At 42.9% G+C, this 18,913-nt stretch overlaps 2 protein-coding genes across 8 annotated transcripts in view; both read right to left on the bottom strand.

Moving 5' to 3' along the window:
- LOC115560655 (uncharacterized) overlaps positions 1-18,913 on the bottom strand; it is a 553,265-nt gene that overhangs the window by 181,093 nt on the left and 353,259 nt on the right. The gene's annotated exons all lie outside the window — the stretch shown is intronic.
- The window catches only part of LOC115560657 (uncharacterized), a 360,390-nt gene that overhangs the window by 201,682 nt on the left and 139,795 nt on the right, over positions 1-18,913 (bottom strand). For 5 of the 7 annotated variants that reach the window (XR_003979798.1, XR_003979796.1, XR_003979795.1 and 2 more), the window contains exon 2: positions 2,019-2,291. The exons of the other annotated variants lie outside the window; for them this stretch is intronic. Coding sequence is in view for 1 of the 5 variants with exons in the window: in XM_030380070.1 (XP_030235930.1) it covers positions 2,019-2,291 (273 nt within the window). In the remaining 4 variants the exon portion in view is untranslated. The remainder of the gene's footprint in view (positions 1-2,018; positions 2,292-18,913) is intronic. 7 annotated transcript variants of the gene reach the window in all.

The following is an 18,913-nucleotide window of genomic DNA, read 5'->3' as shown; positions in this document are numbered from 1 at the left end:
GGTACAGACTGTTGATAGTGAACTACCATGGCCACTGCCTTCACAGCACCTAGCGATCCTGTTTCTGATCTCCTTTGTTTGCCTTTTTCAAGGCGATCGTTTGGAGAGATTTAATTTCAAGAGGAAGACCTACACCGAAGCTGGATGGGCTGACCTAGGTCGGTAAAGGTTTTGTGCGGCACTTTGCAGAGTGCAACTACAGCCGCTATGACGGCTAGCACCATTCAGAACAAGCTATTCTACTGGCCGTGTTTGCTGTTCAACATCAGTGAGGGGACATGGAACAGTGCCGGATTTAGCATTCTTAACAGCTTCACCAAGGCAGCTTTAAACATCAGGCCATGGGTGATGGGTGAGTTTTACTTTGCACTGTGTAGGAGCGATAATGTTGTTGTGGTACATTAGTTTATAACACATTTTTTTTAATGGTTGGAAACACAAATATATTGCTGGAATTTGGGCAGTAGGCTTAATGGTAATGCTGTGTGTGGATGCCGCTTAATAAGCATATTAAATGAACCCGTTCACTACTACTCCTGTGGCCTTAATATTCTGGCTGGAATAGCTGTTGTAAAATATGTGGCATAAAGGCCTACTTGTGTGTCTCATTTCTGTTAATGAACTGGCGTTGCATTTTTAATATTGTCGCTATAGGCTACTTTATTTAATCCGTTGAAGTTGCGAAAGCATCCGGTGAAAATAACAATAACTGTGAATACTTGTTTTTGTGTCGTGTGTGATTAGCAATCCGGTTGCGGAGTTACATAAGGAAGGATCGGATTGTGATGCTGCATTACTCTAGCTCTGCAGTAATGCAAAGTGGTGTGCGCTGTTGTTGTTGCTGAAGATCAACTGTCTCGTTGTGGATGTTATGCAGTAGCTCATATTGTGGCTGTGTTGGCTGTAGTGGCACCTAATCTGAAATTTGTGTGCATGTCTGAGTGTTTGGGGGTTGGCCGTTGGTGGAGTACGTTACTGAAGGCCATGAACTAAACCCCACGGTACGCTTCTGTCATTGAGGGACTGCGCCGTGTTTAACCTCGTACCAGTCAAAGTTGCTTGATGTCGAAGTTGCAATGCTTTTTTTCTGGTCAGACTGAAAAAATCCTGCCATTTTTTTCTGACCTCCACATCAGACCTATTAGTACCAGTGACCACAGTTATTCTCTCGGCTATTTCCGCCCACTTCTTAGATTTTTGCATGTTTGTGTGGGTACCTTTGAACCTGTCGAATAACAGGCCTTTGTTGGCCTCTACCTCCTCAAGGAGAATCTTCTGCCCTGAAAGTTTCTCTCCTCTTTCGAGCCTTCGCCGCCATTTTGCAAAAGGCCTTCCCTGTTTCCGAAGAGTGTTCTATAGGTGTGTCATTTCACGTGAGGAATTCATTAATTGAACAATTGCGCCAAAGGCTTTTTAGCAATATCATATGTCGGCCTAGGCATAATCAATTGTGTTTTAATATTTTTTGCATTCCTATTATTGTAGTGTATTCTGTTTCGTATAATACTCTGCTGTTGGCCTTGATGGGGAGATTTATTTTTGCTGCCAGGAAATATAACATCTAACAACATTCCTGCGTCTCCCCCTCCCTCAGTGCCAGTGGACTGTTACGAACGCCGTTAGAGCAGTGCACGTGCGTTCATGCAAAGCAGAGTTTTGGGAAATGCACAGAATTGTTTTACGAACGTTCCAAAGATCATTCGTGAGAATGTTCATACAAGCGTGGATCCATCATTATCCGGAAACTGGGCCCAGTATCACTCCCAGGCTGCGGACTCCACTGTAGCGGAGGACACTAACACCGTCCATGGTGAGGATTCACTTCATGAGTTAGGAGTGGAAAAAAGAGAGAGCATGTGATAGTGTGCCTCATCTGGCTAACTAGCTTTTACACATAAGCTTTATCTTTGGTGCAAGAGAGGCTGACTCCTGGGTGTACGGGAGGGGGGGGGGGACTTAACATGTGTTAAGTTCCCTTAACACATGTTAAGGGAACTTTAAAAACATGTTAAACTCACTGATCAGAGCAGAAGTTGGGTTCAGACCCAGGGCTGAGCATAGTTCAGGGCGCCTCTCCGTCAAATAATCCACCATCAGGCTACTTTCTCTCTTCCCTTTCTCCATCACAGTATCAATGAGACAACATGCTCTGTCTTTACTGGTCATCTTCCCCTCTACAGTCTTCTTCTCCTCTTCATTCAACACATTCCTCTCCCAAAGGAAACGCAGGAGATTGATGACATCTTGGTCCAACAACATGTCGACTAATTTAGAGCGAATCCTTCCAAGTTCTGAAAGACAAATCAAGAGAAAAACAAAACGTTACAACTATTCTTAGAATAGCCTACCATTTGTGGTGGTAGCGTTGGTACAAGATGCCACAAAAAAGGATTTTAAAACTTTACCTAAGCTTCTGTGTTTTCATCTTAATTCACAGCCTACATTAAGCACAGATAAATAGTGTCCATTAAGATTTTGGGTGACATTATATAATTGGATGTCTGGTGTAAATATCGTAATATTTGATGTTCTTTTATAAGACGATGAATCAGAATGTACTGTGGGTGTAGACTTATCTTAAATTCCTTATCTTAAGACTTATCTTAAATTGCTGTTATTAGATTTGACAGTTTTAAAGACAGAGTAGTAAAGACCAGGGGTCTCATTAATAAAACTGCGCGTGGGATCGTTACTAAAAGTGTACGGACGCCCAGAAGCCAAGTTTTGCGTGCGCCAAAAAATATTCAGATTTATAAAACCCTGCGTACGCACAACGTACGCAATCTTTGCTTTATAAATCACAGAGTGCCTACAAGTGTGCGCAGCTGAATCAGCGTCACGTTCCGCCCTGTACACGCCCCTTTTTATGGTCAATGCAAATGACCTCATGAATGCGATCTGCATATAAAACAGACTCAGATGCAAGTATTATGTCTTGTCGGAAACAATGGCAGAATTACTGAGAAAAGCAAAAAAGCGGAATTTCATGGAGGTTGAAGTGGAGACACTTGTGGGTGAGGTGGAGGCCCGAAAAGTAGTTTTGTTCGGCCGTCACGGGATTGGGGTCGCCAACAACAAAAATTAGAGTGAGTGGCAACATGTTGCTGCAGCAGTGAACTCTGTCAGTAGCACGGAGCGCACAGTCCCAGAATTGGACTCGTCTGACATAAAGGTACATATTTTTATGTAGCCTACCAATAAATCGTTATGGTCCCTAAAGACCCTCTCCCTCCGAATCCTGCCATTTGCATGGTCGGCCAGAAGTGCAATATGGTGCAGCATTACCACGGCGCTCACCTCTGTATTTATAGGGTTACGGTAATAAGACTGACCGAGAACACCTTGGATAATCAGTTTGTAATCACCCACGTAAAATGTTTTAACCCCTTTTTAATGCCTGATTTGTCATGAAAAGCATCAAGAGTAACGGACAACGATTGTGATGAGGAGTGTGGCTTGGTTTTCCACACTTGGGATTGAATTGACATTTGATTCCTATGTGTTTACAGTGTCACATACAAATATTATGTTATTGACACATGTTGGACAGATGCTTTATTCCATGCAGTCGCGCCGTCAGTGGACAGTATGGAGTGACGGGATTAAATATAGAAAAAAATATATATTTATATTCTAAGGAGATGTTTCTGGAGTTATAACTGAGAAATAACGCAGTTGACTTAAATTATTCTGATTACATAGATTTAACGCATGATACTGGTTGAAATTAAATTTATGAAGGGCGATGATAAAACATAATCGTTCTTCTCACTCTACAATTCTTCCGTCTGACTTCAGTTCACCACCACACCGTCTGTGTCGCCATCTCTCCCTTTTCTCCAAACCATGCGTACGCATGGGTCAGAGTTTGCTTAGGGCTGCGCACATTCTCCCGTCAAGTTGATTTTTTATAGATCACAACCTTGGCGTGGAAAGTCACGTACGGCAATTTCAGCCCCGTTTTGTGCGTACGCAACCGTTATAAATGAGACCCCAGAAGAGAACAAGGTTATGAAACTAAACAACTAAGAACCGCCCTCTCCCTCTTTGCTCCCTCGCTCCCTGCATTTAAAGTACCGGTAATAATAATAATAATAACTTGAGGTATTCACAGCCCATGCACCGCCGTGCCCAGCGACCGCTTCCTCAAGCGATTTTGCGGGACATGTCATGATCCTATGCCTCTGACAGGGGCGGGACTTTCTTCCGCACTGGGTCCACTTTTCTTCTTCTTCTGTCATATGTCCTTAGACCTTCAATTCTGTTGATGCAAGCCCATCCAGCGTCCTATGATCAAGGTCAATTAGACCACGCTCGCCGTTCGGGGGCCGGTGTTTGGGGCAGCTGGTTAGGATGTGTTCCACAGTTTGTATTGTGTCTCCACACTCGCATTGGGCACTGTCTGTAATTCCCCAGCATTGCTGCCCCACACTTGTCCTCAGGCGGTTCACCCCCGCACCAGTCAAAGTTGCTTGATGTCGAAGTTGCAACGCTTTTTTTCTGGTCAGACTGAAAAAATCCTGCCATTTTTTTCTGACCTCCACATCAGACCTATTAGTACCAGTGACCACAGTCATTCTCTCGGCTATTTCCGCCCACTTCTTAGATTTTTGCTTGATCGTGTGGGCATCTTTGAACCGGTCAAATAAGAGGCCTTTCTTGGCCTCTACCTCTAAAGGAGAATCTTCTGCCCTGAAAGTTTCTCTCCTCTTTCGAGCCTTCGCCACCATTTTGCAAAAGGCCTTCCCTGTTTCCGAAGAGTGTTCTATAGGTGTGTCATTTCATGTGAGCAATTCATTAATTGAACAATTACGGCATAGGCTTTTTAACAATATAGCATATGTCGGCCTAGGTATAATCAATTGTGTTTTAATATTATTTGCATTCCTATTATTGTAGTCTATTCTTTTCGTAGGCTACTCTGCTGTTGGCCTTGATGGGGAGATTTATTTATGTTATCAGAAAATATACAGTTTCATCTAACAACATTCCCGCGTCTCCCCCTCCTACAGAGCCCATTACAGCACTGTGTCAGTGGACAAGCCTACGAACGTCGAGCAGTGCACGTGCATTCATGCCAAGAGGAGTTGCGGGAAATGCACAGAAATTTTTTACGACCGTTCTAAAGGTCATTTGTGAGAATGTTCGTACAAGTGTGGATCCATCGTTATCTGGAAACTGGGCCCAGTATCACTCCCAGGCTGCGGACTCCATTGGATCGGAGGACACTAACACCGTCCATGGTGAGGATTCACTTTATGAGTTAGGAGTGGGTGAAGAGAGCATATGTTAGTGTGCCTCATCCGACTAACTAGCTTTTACACATAAGCTTTATCTATGGTGGAAGAGAGGCTGACCCCTGGGAGTATGGGGGGGGGGGTTCGAAAGCAAGGGGGCTGAGGAAACAATATTGACATTGGTTCTGTCTATTTTGTTTAGGGAAAAAAATCGATGTATTTATCACACATAACGGCAGAGGAGATGGCCACAGTCAGTCAGTTTTCTGTAGAGAACAGCATTCTTTGAAGTCAACTTGAACTTGAATCATCTTAACTTATGTTTTGTATGTATCCGCCCAATCTGGCAACACTGACCGTAAAGGAAACAAGTAAACAAGAACTTTGTTTTAGGGGAAGCCAATTTAAAGGTGACATAGTTAACATAGTAAATAAGTTCCAGAAAACATGTTTTTGAAGCTGTTTGCTGGAAATAGCTTTTAGGAAAAAAATAATCTTGCCTACAACTATTCCCCTCTGTTTCAGTCCCTTCAGGGTGTGCTGTTTGGAGTCTGTAGCTTTAATGCAAATGAGCTGCTTTCCATTGCATTCAAATGAGCCGTCAGCAGCTTTGAGTTCAAGTGATTGTTGCCGTTTGTTGACTCCTGGAGCTCTATATCTATATAATATAATATTCTATAATTTATAATATTATTATATATTAATTTGAATATAATATTATGTAATATATAGGTATCTATATAATATCTTACTACTTTGCTACTATATTACTACTATTACTACTATAATAGCTGGCCTGTTGCATCAGTTACTCAGTTGGTCAGTGAGCATGTGCCAAGCAGCCTGCAGCTCACACACACACACACAGCCCACGGGCATGCATACATACACCGCAAGCACGCACACCGCATACAAACACCGCACACACATGCGCACGAACATACACGGAAACGCACACAAGCGCGCACACACACCGCACGTCAAGACAAAGGCAGCGACACATACACGGAAGCGCACAAACATACACACACACACACACACGCCGCACGTCAACCCAAAGGCAGTGACACTCGCCCAGGTAAGACGTTATTTTTTTGAACAAAATGGCTCCGCCATAGTAGGGCTGTCAACGAATATTCGAAGTTCGAATATTCGTTCGAAATGTATCCAAAAACGCGAATTCGAACGTGAAAATTAATATTCGAATGTGAAAAAACACTCCCGCGGTACAAGCGCCTCTATCTGCTTTGTGAATGAGCCTCTGTCTGTTCGCGATGTCCCTCATAATATTCGAATGTGAAAAAACACTCCCGCGGTACAAGTGTAACAGACTAGTATTGTGAAGAGCGAATGTATTTTATCCCCTCAGGGTTTCCGTACTTGGATATAGGTATTCCAGCTCGGCTATGCCATTCAATAAGCATCCGAAGTAGAGCTCAGGGTAAAACATAACGTAGTCTGGCTGGTGAAAGCTGCTATAACGCAATGTTCTCGGCAAAGTCCGAGACAGCTTTTTTTTCATGAATCCGAACGGTGCGTAGTGCTGGCCCTTTCGCTAGCATGGTGGAAGACGTAGGCGACATGCATTTTTTTCTTTATCGATTTTAATAGGCCTTCTCGATAAATGGTAAGCAAAGCAAGGAACGTTACCACTAGCATACTTTGTAACATTCAGAAGCGGGCGTCTTCTTCAGATTACTATAGTTTGCGCGCTTGCAGGTGTGGTGGTGAAATGCAAGCGATACAAAGTTGTGGCTTTTCATGATTAGGCCTCCACGTTACTGGGCTGTTTATAGGATAGATAGATATATATCCCACTAATTTGAACCATGGTTTTGTCGCATTATTGACATATTGACGGCAACTGCGTAAAATAGGCAACCAGATATTCGAATAGTTCGAATTCGTGATTTTTTTCCAAACGAACATTCGAATGTCATTTTTGAGCAATTTTGACAGCCCTACGCCATAGACACACGCGCAGGTAAGAACGCACGCGCACACACCGCAGCGACACCTGCCCAGTGAAGACGTTATGTTTTTAACCATAACGGATCCGCCATCAACACATGCGCCCAGGTGAGACGTTATGTTTATAGTAGAGCTGTCAAGCGATTAAAATATTTAATCGTGATTAATCGCATTAATGTCATAGTTAACTCTAATTAATCGCAAATTATTTTTCTATGCTAAATATCCCTTTATTTTTTTGTCCCATAATTCTTCTCATTTTAATTCTCTTATCAACATGGTGAAGTGCATCGGCTTGCCTTGTGCAAATGATTTTTTATTGATAACAACATTGGCATATACACTGATCAAAGCAGGACGATACAAAAAAAGAGCCTATAGTGCAATTAAACGACTGCTGTGAACAAATGTCAATTGAACATAGCAGTCAGGCTACTGCTTCTTTGTTTTGAGCCAAAGAAAAAAAAAAAAAAAGTTTTTTTTTTTTTTTTATAAAAAAAAATTGCGTTAATCGCGCGTTAAAAAATTTAACGCCGTTAAATTTGGTTTGCGTTAACGCCGTTAATAACGCGTTTAACTGACAGCTCTAGTTTATAGTCATTAGAAATTGCGCTAAAAGAAGGGAAGAGACAATTTCTCACCTCGACAAGCAACGGCAGGTCGTTCATTTAGTCATATAAAAACTGTTAAATTCAAACATGCACAGACCGGCATATCAACACCCAAGTCACTTGATCTTAAAGAGACAGTGTCCTTATAGCACAGAACGAAAACATGTCAATAACACAGTATGGTGAATTATGTCTATAGAGTCCATCAAAAGACTACACTTTGTTGCTCAAACTTAATATAACTATTCTCCTTGAGGCCTCCTGAAATGTCTTCCCATATTGATAACCCCCCTTCCCCCTGCCGACTGTTTTAGTTGTTTTATTTTTCTTATGTTTTGTGTGTCTATTTGTGACTGTAGACTGTCGGTGGTAAATACAATACCTGCAAATTGGTTAAAATGTACTTACGAATAGTATAAGCAAGTGAAATGTATAATAATGGGTATATTCTACCTACATTACCTCACAGTTACAACTTCTACCAAAAAAAATATCCTAAAAAATACCCAAAGACCATCAGCTTTGCTCTACAATAATGTGCCAAGGACTACGGCGGCTATGCACTTGTCACTTGTGACCGCGTTGGTTGCAGTCGGCTGGAGCAGTGGCTCTGCTGGATTTCACTGTCTATGGCTGGATGAAGGTCAGCTCTGATTCCTGGTCATCATGTTGCTGCGTATCATATCGGGAATGTAAACGTCAACGTTTTAAATGGTGGGATCGGCTGCCCTTTCTTAAACGGCCGGTTCCAACATGGCGAAATGCAGAGTGAATTTGGGAGCGTGTCCCTTTTTTAAAAAAAAGGGTTCTATGTTCCCCGGTCTGTTACTTTTTCCCCCATTACTGCCAAATTCCGGCCGAGATAACTACCATTGCATGTCTTTACCTTTTGTGGAAGAGGGAGAGACGTCGGAGAACCTGACGCAGTCTATTCATTAGGGGTGTAAATCTCTGGTTTCATCACGATACGATATTATATCGATTCATTGGACAACGATACGATATTTGCCGATATCAAAAGTCTGCCGCGATACGATTTCGATTCAGGGGCATGCGATCGATATGAGACGATATCATATGCCCATTTAACACAACCTCTTACATCAACTCACATCAACTTAATTATAATTTCATCATTTTATTTCTTTGCTCTTCCGGATATTTAAAACAAAAAAACTCAATTTTTAATACAATAATAAAGTGCCACATAATTGCATTTAAGTGCCAAAGGTTTGGCACTTAAATGCACGTCCGTGTTGCCAGATTGGGCACATTTTTCAGCCCGATTTGGCTACTTTTAATCACGTTAGGCTGGAAAAACGGGACATATGCCCAAGCTGGCAACACAAACCGACACAACACAAGTGCTCGCTGTTGCCTCGTTTAACCGGTGAATGGATACGAGCGGCTTGGCGCTTTGTGCAGAAATAGTTTCACAAACACCCGCGAAAGGAGATATATAATAATAAAAGGGTGTAATACTGCGATATGCATCGATGTTTGCCCGTTGCATCGATGCAGTTGGATCGTTCGCCAATCAATCGATGTATCGATCTACATCGATGTATCGTTACACCCCTACTATTCATACGCCGGTAAACAAACCCTGAGAAGCCCAATCCCTACGATAGCTCCCCGCGCTACGGCCATCCGGAGGCGCACAGAGCTTTTGGCCGTGATATTTTTATACAATTATATTATATTATATTATATAGGCCTACTATTATATAAAGAGCTCCGGGAGTCGCAAACGGCAACAATCACTTTCTCCTCCATGCTGCAGTTCACCCCGGACTGCACTGCACTGAGTTGGCCGGTTGAACGCTGATTGGCTGTTACGTTACACATGTCACTCAGTGGCCACACTGTTGAACGCCGATTGGCTGTCATCACACGAATGTCGCGTCAAAGTTTAAATATTTTTAAAGATTGATAGATTGCGGGGAACATAGAACCCTTTTCCCAGAAAAGGATCCTATGTTCCCCGCTTTTCCCAAAAGGGGTCCTATGCTCCCCGGGATGTATTGCTACAGGGGAACATAGGACCCTTTTTGGGAAAAAAATTTACGGACACATTTGTCTAGGGCTGCCGCGATTAGTCGATGTGGTCGACGAAGTCGACGGTAAAAATGCGTCGGCATTAATAATTTAAGTCGATGCATCTTTTTTTTAATTTTATGAATTTACCTTCAGTAAATTCATAAAATGAATTTACTTCACCTTAGTTAAAATGAATTTACTTCACCCTTTAGTTCACGCTTCAGTTCAGTATAACGAATGTGCGTCTTCCGTATCACTACGTGCTGCGTGCCTGACGTCAGTCTTTTTTGGCACCAGTCATTGGTCGCATTCAGTCAACGCTTCAGTTTTAAAAAAAGTCATGGCGGCAGCAGCAGTCGAGTCCGACTTGGTGGGGAAAGAGACGGCGTCAAGACCAAAGGCGTCAAAAGTATGGGAGTTTTTTAAACTAGCGCCTAACAAAAGGGTGGGTTGTGCACTCTGCAAAGTGTCGATGGCGTATCATAGCAGCACCACCGCTATGCACGAACACCTCAAAAGAAAGCATACAGGCGCCGTTGTGGACGATGGACCGCCAGAAAAGCCACCGTAAGTATTGTCTATTCATGTTTATTAAATTGCCGTAAGTTTAAATATCTTTCGTCATTGTAGCTGCTAAATACACGCATTATTTAAGCCATAAAGTTGTCTACCTGCGACCTTAGAATTTCCATTGAATACGTTTTCACGTTTAAAATAACAGAAAATGTGTAGGCTAGATCTGGGCTTATTCTACGTTGATTGACGGTGCCAGTGTTTGTTTGTGCTTGTTGAGAATGTACCGTATCGAAATATTTTATTTCTGACATTATTTGAAGTTCATTTGTGAGGGGGATGCCTTTAATACAATAGATAACATTTGAATAATTGTGATCAATAAAGTTAAAAGGTGTAAGTCAAAGGAACATAGGAAATATTACTGTCTTCATTATTACATGTTAAATGTTAAATAATTATGATGCATTTGTTTTTCTCCTCTCTTTCTCTCTTGCTCTCAGGAAAAGGCAAAGCAACATGAACGAATTCCTGCAAAAGAAGGATTGCTCACCATCATTTGCAGCTGCTCTTACTGACAGTGTTCTCAACATGATTATCAAAGACATGAGACCCCTGTCAATGGTGGAAGATGAGGGTTTCCGTGCTATGGTTAACACTTTCCAACCAGGCTACTGTCTCCCTAAAAGAACATGCTTCACCAACACGATGGAGAGGAGATATGAGGATGAATTCCTGAAAGTCAAACTTGCCCTCTCGTCATCCAGTTCCATGGTCAGTCTAACAACAGATGCATGGACAAGTATTGCCACGGAGGCATACTTGGGCATAACGTGCCATTATATCAACAATGACTGGGAACTCATAAGCTATAGTTTGACTACTATGCCTCTTGAAGAGCGACACACTGTAGTGAATATTGCATCCTGGATTGAGACGGCAATTGAGAGGTTTGGGATTCCTACAAGCAGGATCAAAGCTGTGGTGCATGACAATGCAGCTAATGTTGTAGCAGCCCTCAAGTTGTTGGAAGAGAGGCATGGGACATCTTCAATCCGCTGTGCTGGCCACACATTGCAACTAGTGGTGAATCAAGCACTGAAGAATCCACAAATTAACAGAGCAATTGGAGCGGCAAGATGCTTGGTGGAACATTTCAAAAAGAGTGAAATGGCCAGTTCCAAGCTGAAAACGAAACAAAAACAAATGGGCAAACCTGAACACAAGCTGATTCAAGACGTTAGTGTAAGATGGAACAGCTCGTACTACATGATCAGCCGCCTGCTAGAGCAGAGGTGGCCTGTTACAGCAACTCTGTCAGACCCAGAGGTTACACACAGAGAAAAAATTTCCTTGACCTCAAAGCTGAACAGTGGAGCCTGCTGGAAGAGCTAGAACAAGCTCTCAAGCCATTTGAGTGTGCAACTGTTTACCTTAGTGGGGGGTCATATGTGACCCTCTCCTCTCTAGCTGCACTCATTAAAGGACTGCTGAAGTCTACACAGAATGCAGCCTTTGACAACACCCATGTGCTGGCATTTCAGGCTGTTGCAGCGAACGAAATCTCAACAAGATGGGAGGTTGAGATGGCCTACAAAGATGCTGGTACAAACACCACTGTAATCGCAGCTGCCTTGGATCCCAGGTTTTGCAGACTGAAGTTCCTGTCCCCAGATGAAAGCCTGCAACTGCAGTTGAAAGTGCAAGCCCTTGCACTAGAAGCAAAGAGGAGGGTGATGGAGAGTCAGCAACCACAGCATACCATAGATGGCCAAACATCAGCAGGTGTTACAGAGAAGAGGTCTGTGTCTTTGCTGGACACATTGCTTGGGTCGGACTCTGAGGAAACATCCAGCCAGAATGACAGTGGGGACGAGGCAGATGTCATCAGTCATTCTGTGAGAGAAGAGATTCTCAAGTATTTTGGGGAACAGCCTCTGCCTAAAAGTTCAGATCCTCTGCAGTGGTGGAAAACAAATGAGGCAAGGTTTCCCTCTCTGGCTGTTCTGGCAAAGTCATATTTGGGTGTACCTGCAACATCAACCCCTTCAGAACGTCTTTTCTCCATAGCTGGTAACATAGCTTCCAAGAAAAGAGCTAGCCTGAGCCCAGAACATGTGGACATGTTGACGTTCTTACACTACAATACACATGTCTAACTGACATGATATAGCTTAATATTTGAGTTGCATTTTGAGCTGGACACTTACACTTACTTTAAACATGTTGCACTTTTACTTTAATAAGGGGTTTAATAGAAATAATAGAAAGGAGTTTAATAGCAAGAAAATGTATTTTGGAGTTGCAATACTGACAATAAGTCCTCTTTTTTTATTTATTTTTATCATGTTGGGAGTTCCTAGTTTAAACCTGCAGTTTTGCACTTTAATATGTCAGCCTTTGTTTACATTTTGTTTTGTGCTGCATTATGTTAAAATAAAAAGAATTAACTGAGCTGAAATGGTGAATTTTTTTTTTTGGGAGGAAAATTAATCGTTTAGATTAATCGACTAATCGATAAAATAGTCTATAGATTAATCGATAGAAAAATAGTCGTTAGTGGCAGCCCTACATTTGTCCACATATCACCCACAGGCAACCAAACCAGGCCAGCTCCTTTCCTTCACGTGCCTGGTATGCAATTCATGCTGTTTCGACACCGAAAGACTGTATTTTGAGCATCTTGGTTGACATCTTAAAAAGTTTGTAACAGTGACTTGTGTTTTCAAAGGTTTCGAGTACAAGACAAATATATACACAACATTCCACAGTCATAAGAGCCGGAAACATAATTCACATTCAGTTCAAGATTTTAAAACTTATGTTTTTCATGAATGTCAAGGTCCAACAGAAGTAGAAAGCGGCCTTAACGAAAGTGAAAACCATTGTGACTCTGTCCTTGAAGAGGATTTGGACTCGAACAAAACTTTTATCAAGAGACTGGATTTACTCCTCCACATCGGACCTAGTGACCGCATTCATTATCAGCTATTCCCCCCCCCCACTTATTAAAATGTTGCTTGTTGGTGCGGGCACCTTTGAACCGTTTTTTCTTTGAGTTTTGAAATAAAAAAAACTTTGTTTTTCAAATGTTGTTTCAGTCAAATGCAGCCTAATATGAACCACAATGGTCTCCACAAATGATAAAGCACACTTCAATGGCCGCTGAGCGGCTGTGTTGCCTTCATTGTCGAACATGTGTGCATGTTTTTGTGTCAAAGCTTTTAAAATTACTCTTGGTTTAAATCCTTCAGAGGAAAAAGATTTGTCTGGCTACATAGCATCATTAAAAAGAAATTTTAAATATAGGGCTACTACTATATAATTATAATAAAGACTATAATACTATAAAGCTATTATACGAACTATAAAATAATACATGTGGAAACACCGGCAATGAGTTTGATATACCCTTAACAAATTAACTGGTTAACATAACCGAGTGTCTGACTGATTGTTAACGTGTTGATAGTGTTGTGGAGGCATGACGCATCTAATTAACATTATTCGTTGGCAGGTTGAATTAATTAGTCTCGGAACATAGGCCTATACAGTGCAAGGGGCCATGCAGTAGGCTACATCAGTGCAAATAATGGCTGATAGACAGCGTGTGCTAGCGCTCCGTGAGCAAGAGAGAGAGAGAGAGAGAGCAAGAGAGAGAGAGAGAGAGAGAGGCCGAGAGGCCTTGGCGTCCCCGGAGTCGCCTTGTTGCAATTAATGCTCGAATCCGGGACAACTTTGACCCCCTTGAGGTCTACAATGACGCGGCAGTCATCCAGCGCTACAGGCTGCCCAGGGAGCTCATCAGACAGCTTCTTGGGCGATCAGCGAAGACCTGAGACGCGCAACCAGGAGGAACTCTGCGCTCACACCGCAAGTACAGCTCTTGGCCGCCCTCAGGTTCTACGCCACAGGGAGCTTTCTGCAGGTCGTCGGAGATGGCCAGGGCCTGTCCAAGGCGTCAGACTGCAGGTCGGTCCAGGCTGTGACGTACAGCCTCCTCCGACTGGTTCCGCAGCACGTCCATTTCCACACCAGAGACGAGATGAATTATTTCGGTCGTTCCGCATCCCTCAAGTGGCCGGAGCCGTGGACGGAACCTTAGTACCAATTCATACGCCCCATGTGGATGCCCATGTTTTCATATGACCATCAGGGCATCATCCTTGGTGTCGTGGCGAGATGGCCTGGAAGCACACACGACTCCTTCGTCGTCCGCGAGTCCTCCATCGGGCGGCTGGCTGCAGCCTCCAGGGGAGAGTGGCGGCTCCTCGGAGACAGTGGCTATCCTCTTTGCCATCACCTCTTCACACCTGTGACTAACCCGGGAGACGTCCATGACGAGGAATACAATGAGGCCCACCGTCTGGCCCGGTGCATCGTTGAGCGCACGATCGGGATGGAATTCGCACTTTAGATGCCTCCACAAGTCCAGCGGAGGGCTCCAGTTTTCGCCAGCAAAGTCATGCGCTGTGATATGTGTGACAGCTATGTTGCACAACATTGCAGCTAAGGCTGGGGTAGCTTTGGTTGAACCGGAGGACATTGAAGACGATGACGACGAGGAAGATCGGTGTGAGGACGGCCTCCCTCATAACTACGTGGCTGGTTTTCAAGCACGTCGAAGAGTGATTGAGACTTTTTTTTAACCCTCTCCACCCTCCCACATGTCACTAAACATTCCTGTCAACGAGAAAATTCTCCGCCATATCCCAGCCTTTGCTTTTTTTTTTTACATTATTTTAGGCTATGTTTTATGAGCAGCCTATGTTAGTCTGCACAAAACCCCCCCACTTTCCCTCACACATTTTGAGTGCCCTGCCTGCTCAAACATTTCCTGGACTGTCTCTCTCAAACTAAGAACATAATGGCCCACATTAGGCTCAGACGCACGTGATACACCATTACCAATGCGTTATAATAAAAACGCATCCAATACTAGGAATGTCCGCTGTTTACGCCACTGAGGCTATATTAGGCTAACGAAGCTCTTAGCGTCCTACGAATACCCTGGAGCACTCGTTAGATACGAGCGTTTTCAAGACGTTCGTTACCAACGATGCTTTCGGAAAAAGGAAAGAAAACTGTACGATACTCGTACGACCCACTCTGCGATCCACTTAGGCTAACGATGCTTTCGGGAAACGGGGCCCTGGAGTGCCAAACACAGCATCAATTCACACAACACACCAGCAATTCACACAACACTCCAGCATTTCATCACAACAAACCAGCATTTCATCAAAGCACAGCAGCAATTAACACAACACACCAACAATTCACGCAACACACCAGGGGCCTGTACTACGAAGCTCGATTAGAGGGTTAGCGAGGTATGTTGAGCTGAAAGCCTGGGTTAGCTGTACCACGAAAGTCGATCTCTTTAAGCGTATCACCATGGTGACTTACGCTCGCAACCAAACCTTGTCAAGAGCAGCTTTTCAACTTAGTCAACCCGGAGTTCGGCTACTTAATTCGGCGTGCGCAGCTTCCTAGCCCGTCCTCCGATAATGGCGTCACCATTTGTGGGTGTTCCCGTGGACCTCGGCGCACTTATTGTACAGGCGTCTCTCCGGAGACGGAGGGTTTTTCGGGACAGAACGATCCCATGGCATTGTCTGACGATATTCTTTATGAAAGATACATTCTCATCAGAGAGTATTCTTTATTTGATCTTCCTTGTTGGACCGTATGTAGTCTATGCTACACAAAGAAGCTGTGCACTTACTAGCCGCGTTTACATGGACACATCTGATCCGCATAGATTTCTATGCGGAATAGAAAATGATCATATATACGCCTCATTCGGAGTACAATTATCTGTTCGGCATAGAATTCTATGCCGAATAGAAGAGGTGATGTAGTCCGTTTTATACACATGTATACACTTATTCCGAACAGATTGGGGTTTAACTTAGAGCAGCTGCAGTAGTTCGCAATTGGTCCACTGAGCTCCGTTGGTACTTTTATGCACACCGAACTTGACCGCTGTCAAGGAAAGTCGATTCATTGCCTGATTCACGTCTTTGTTCGTAAGTAGTCCGGTAAGCGTGTCCGGTTGCTAAGCGACGGGACATGGGTGTTTATTAATGACGTGTTCGCTTATCGTAGTGTCCGTGCGCGTCCGAGATAACTGTAAATGAGTAGGCTACTACTAGTACTTTTGCAGGCTGAATGTTAAAATACTACTTAACTTAGAGACCACTCTCTCCCACCAGTCTTGACTGCGGACTCGCAATCAAATCACGCTACTGAACACACGCACACACACACACACAGAGTCACTCACTCACACACACACACACACACACACACACACACACACACACACACACACACACACACACACACACACACACACACACACACACACACACACACACACACACACACTTAAAACTGCAAAGTGACCAGTTGAACACAGACACTCACTCACTCCCACACACAGGCACAAACTCGCACACAAACAAAGCAGAAGCACTGAGTTGAATTATGCATGTTTTTTCTTTTTTAGTAAACCGGTTTAAATGTACTGTTATGTATGGTTGTTCAGAAACCAGTTTGAAATGACCTGGCTGCAGAAACACACACACACACATTCACAGCTGCCAAGTCACCAAGGTGCACACACACATAATCACACCCGCCAGCCCACACACCCACCCACACACCCACCCCCACACACACACACACACACACACAAACAAAGCACTGAGTTGTATGAAAAAAATTGCTAACAAAACCCTTTATTATTGTGTGAATGTATTGTGAATGTTTTGTGATCCTCTTGCATATACTTCAAGAAACTTTTGATCATTTGGTTGATGAAAAACGTTGACTTCATCAACACTTTCTGCTGTGTCTGAAAATAACTTCAAGTAAATCGAACCTTCCCTGAATAGGTAATAGTTAATTAATCATATAAGCTAATTATTACTGATATGATTACCTAAGTAGATTAACAATGCCTAACAGTCTTAAATTATTCTTATTGAATTATTTGGAGTAATTTGTATTGAAAAATCGTAGGTAAACTTTATCTAATTTCTTTCAGTATTTCATAGCTGTTGAATGGAGGTAGTCTTTACTCAAAATATGGAAATTTACCCAACCATAGTATATGCAAATTGTTACCTGAGATGAATTGGGTAAATTCTGTAGGTTGTTATTTACAGTGTGTCTTGGCCAGGACACCGAAAGAGATGTTTAATCCCAACGATGATTATTATTTGCAACTAACCAATACTAGTTGACATTTTAAAATGTCAATGCACTTTTCAGCCCTGAATAACAGTAAAAGCTTTTTAATAATTGATTTGCATGCATAGTATACTACACTTTCCATTGAACAATTACCCCTGTAATTTGATTAATTTTATAATGTAATCAAATGCTCACACACTATATCCAGACAACAAATCCTGACATTTGTAACCTGAAAATCTCCTGATTAATGCTACCCCTGAGGTAGTATTTTCTTCGTAGGAAATGTAAATTACCGTATATGTGAATGAGGAGTAGAACGTCTGTATTTCTCACACCACTTCAGTGTTGATGACGCTTCTGCATGTCATTGAGTGGCCCGCTAAATGATAATCAGTCTGTTGCCTTTTGTTGGCTGAATGGTTAAAAGATATTTAAATGTTGCCACTGCTTTTAAGATATACATACAGTATACAGACCTACTTCATGGCAATCCACCAACCATTGCTATTTGTCCTATGGGTGTTATTCGGATATTGAGGCAAATCATGTTCACTATCCCATAGTATACTGCTCACAACTAAGCTAAGGTGGAAAATAAATGATATATGTATTTGGTAGGCCTATAACCTTTAAGAGGAAATATGAAAAGACATTGAATGAGTCTTGTGGGACTAACTATAAATATTTTATGAATTAGCCTGAAGCGTTTGTGAACAAAGCAAATTGTGAACAAAGCTTGTTCACACAGAGAGTGTGTGTGTGTGTGTGTGTGTGTGTGTGTGTGTGTGTGTGTGTGTGTGTGTGTGTGTGTGTGTGTGTGTGTGTGTGTGTGTGTGTGTGTGTGTGTGTGTGTGTGTGTGTGTGTGTGTGTGTGTGTGTGTGTGTGAGAGAGAGACGTCAACCTCATAGGGCACAGAGACAAACGCTCTTCGACTACACAGATTTGTTTGAGGAGTGAATTTGCTCCTAATCAGTTTGCTGATAGCCTGCTGCTGTGGAATTGCGGACAGGTGTCATCAAAATTGGCCCGTGGATAAGCAACGCCTTTAGGGTGGGAACGGTCAGGTTCCTCTAGTCAGTCCAAGTATTGTTCATTATGAAAAGTTCAGCTCAACGGGAGCATTAGTGGCAGGCAGACAAACGGCAAACTGACAAATTAGACGTATATTTTTGTACGGAATCTCCGTGCTTCTGAAATGCAAGAACATTTCCGCCCAGCGCTCGTCCGCTGGTTTTAAAATGTCCATCAGCATTCGACTGTGCGATCATCCCTATTGCCTATGCCCTCACACATTGTTGAAATCATATGCTGGATGCTTTAATGTTTTTATATGT

The sequence above is a fragment of the Gadus morhua genome, chromosome 16 (assembly GCF_902167405.1).
Source record: "Gadus morhua chromosome 16, gadMor3.0, whole genome shotgun sequence".
Classification (NCBI taxonomy): Eukaryota; Metazoa; Chordata; class Actinopteri; order Gadiformes; family Gadidae; genus Gadus; species Gadus morhua.
The sequence above is the reverse complement of the archived record's forward strand: the minus strand, read 5'-3'. Positions and strand labels throughout refer to the sequence as shown.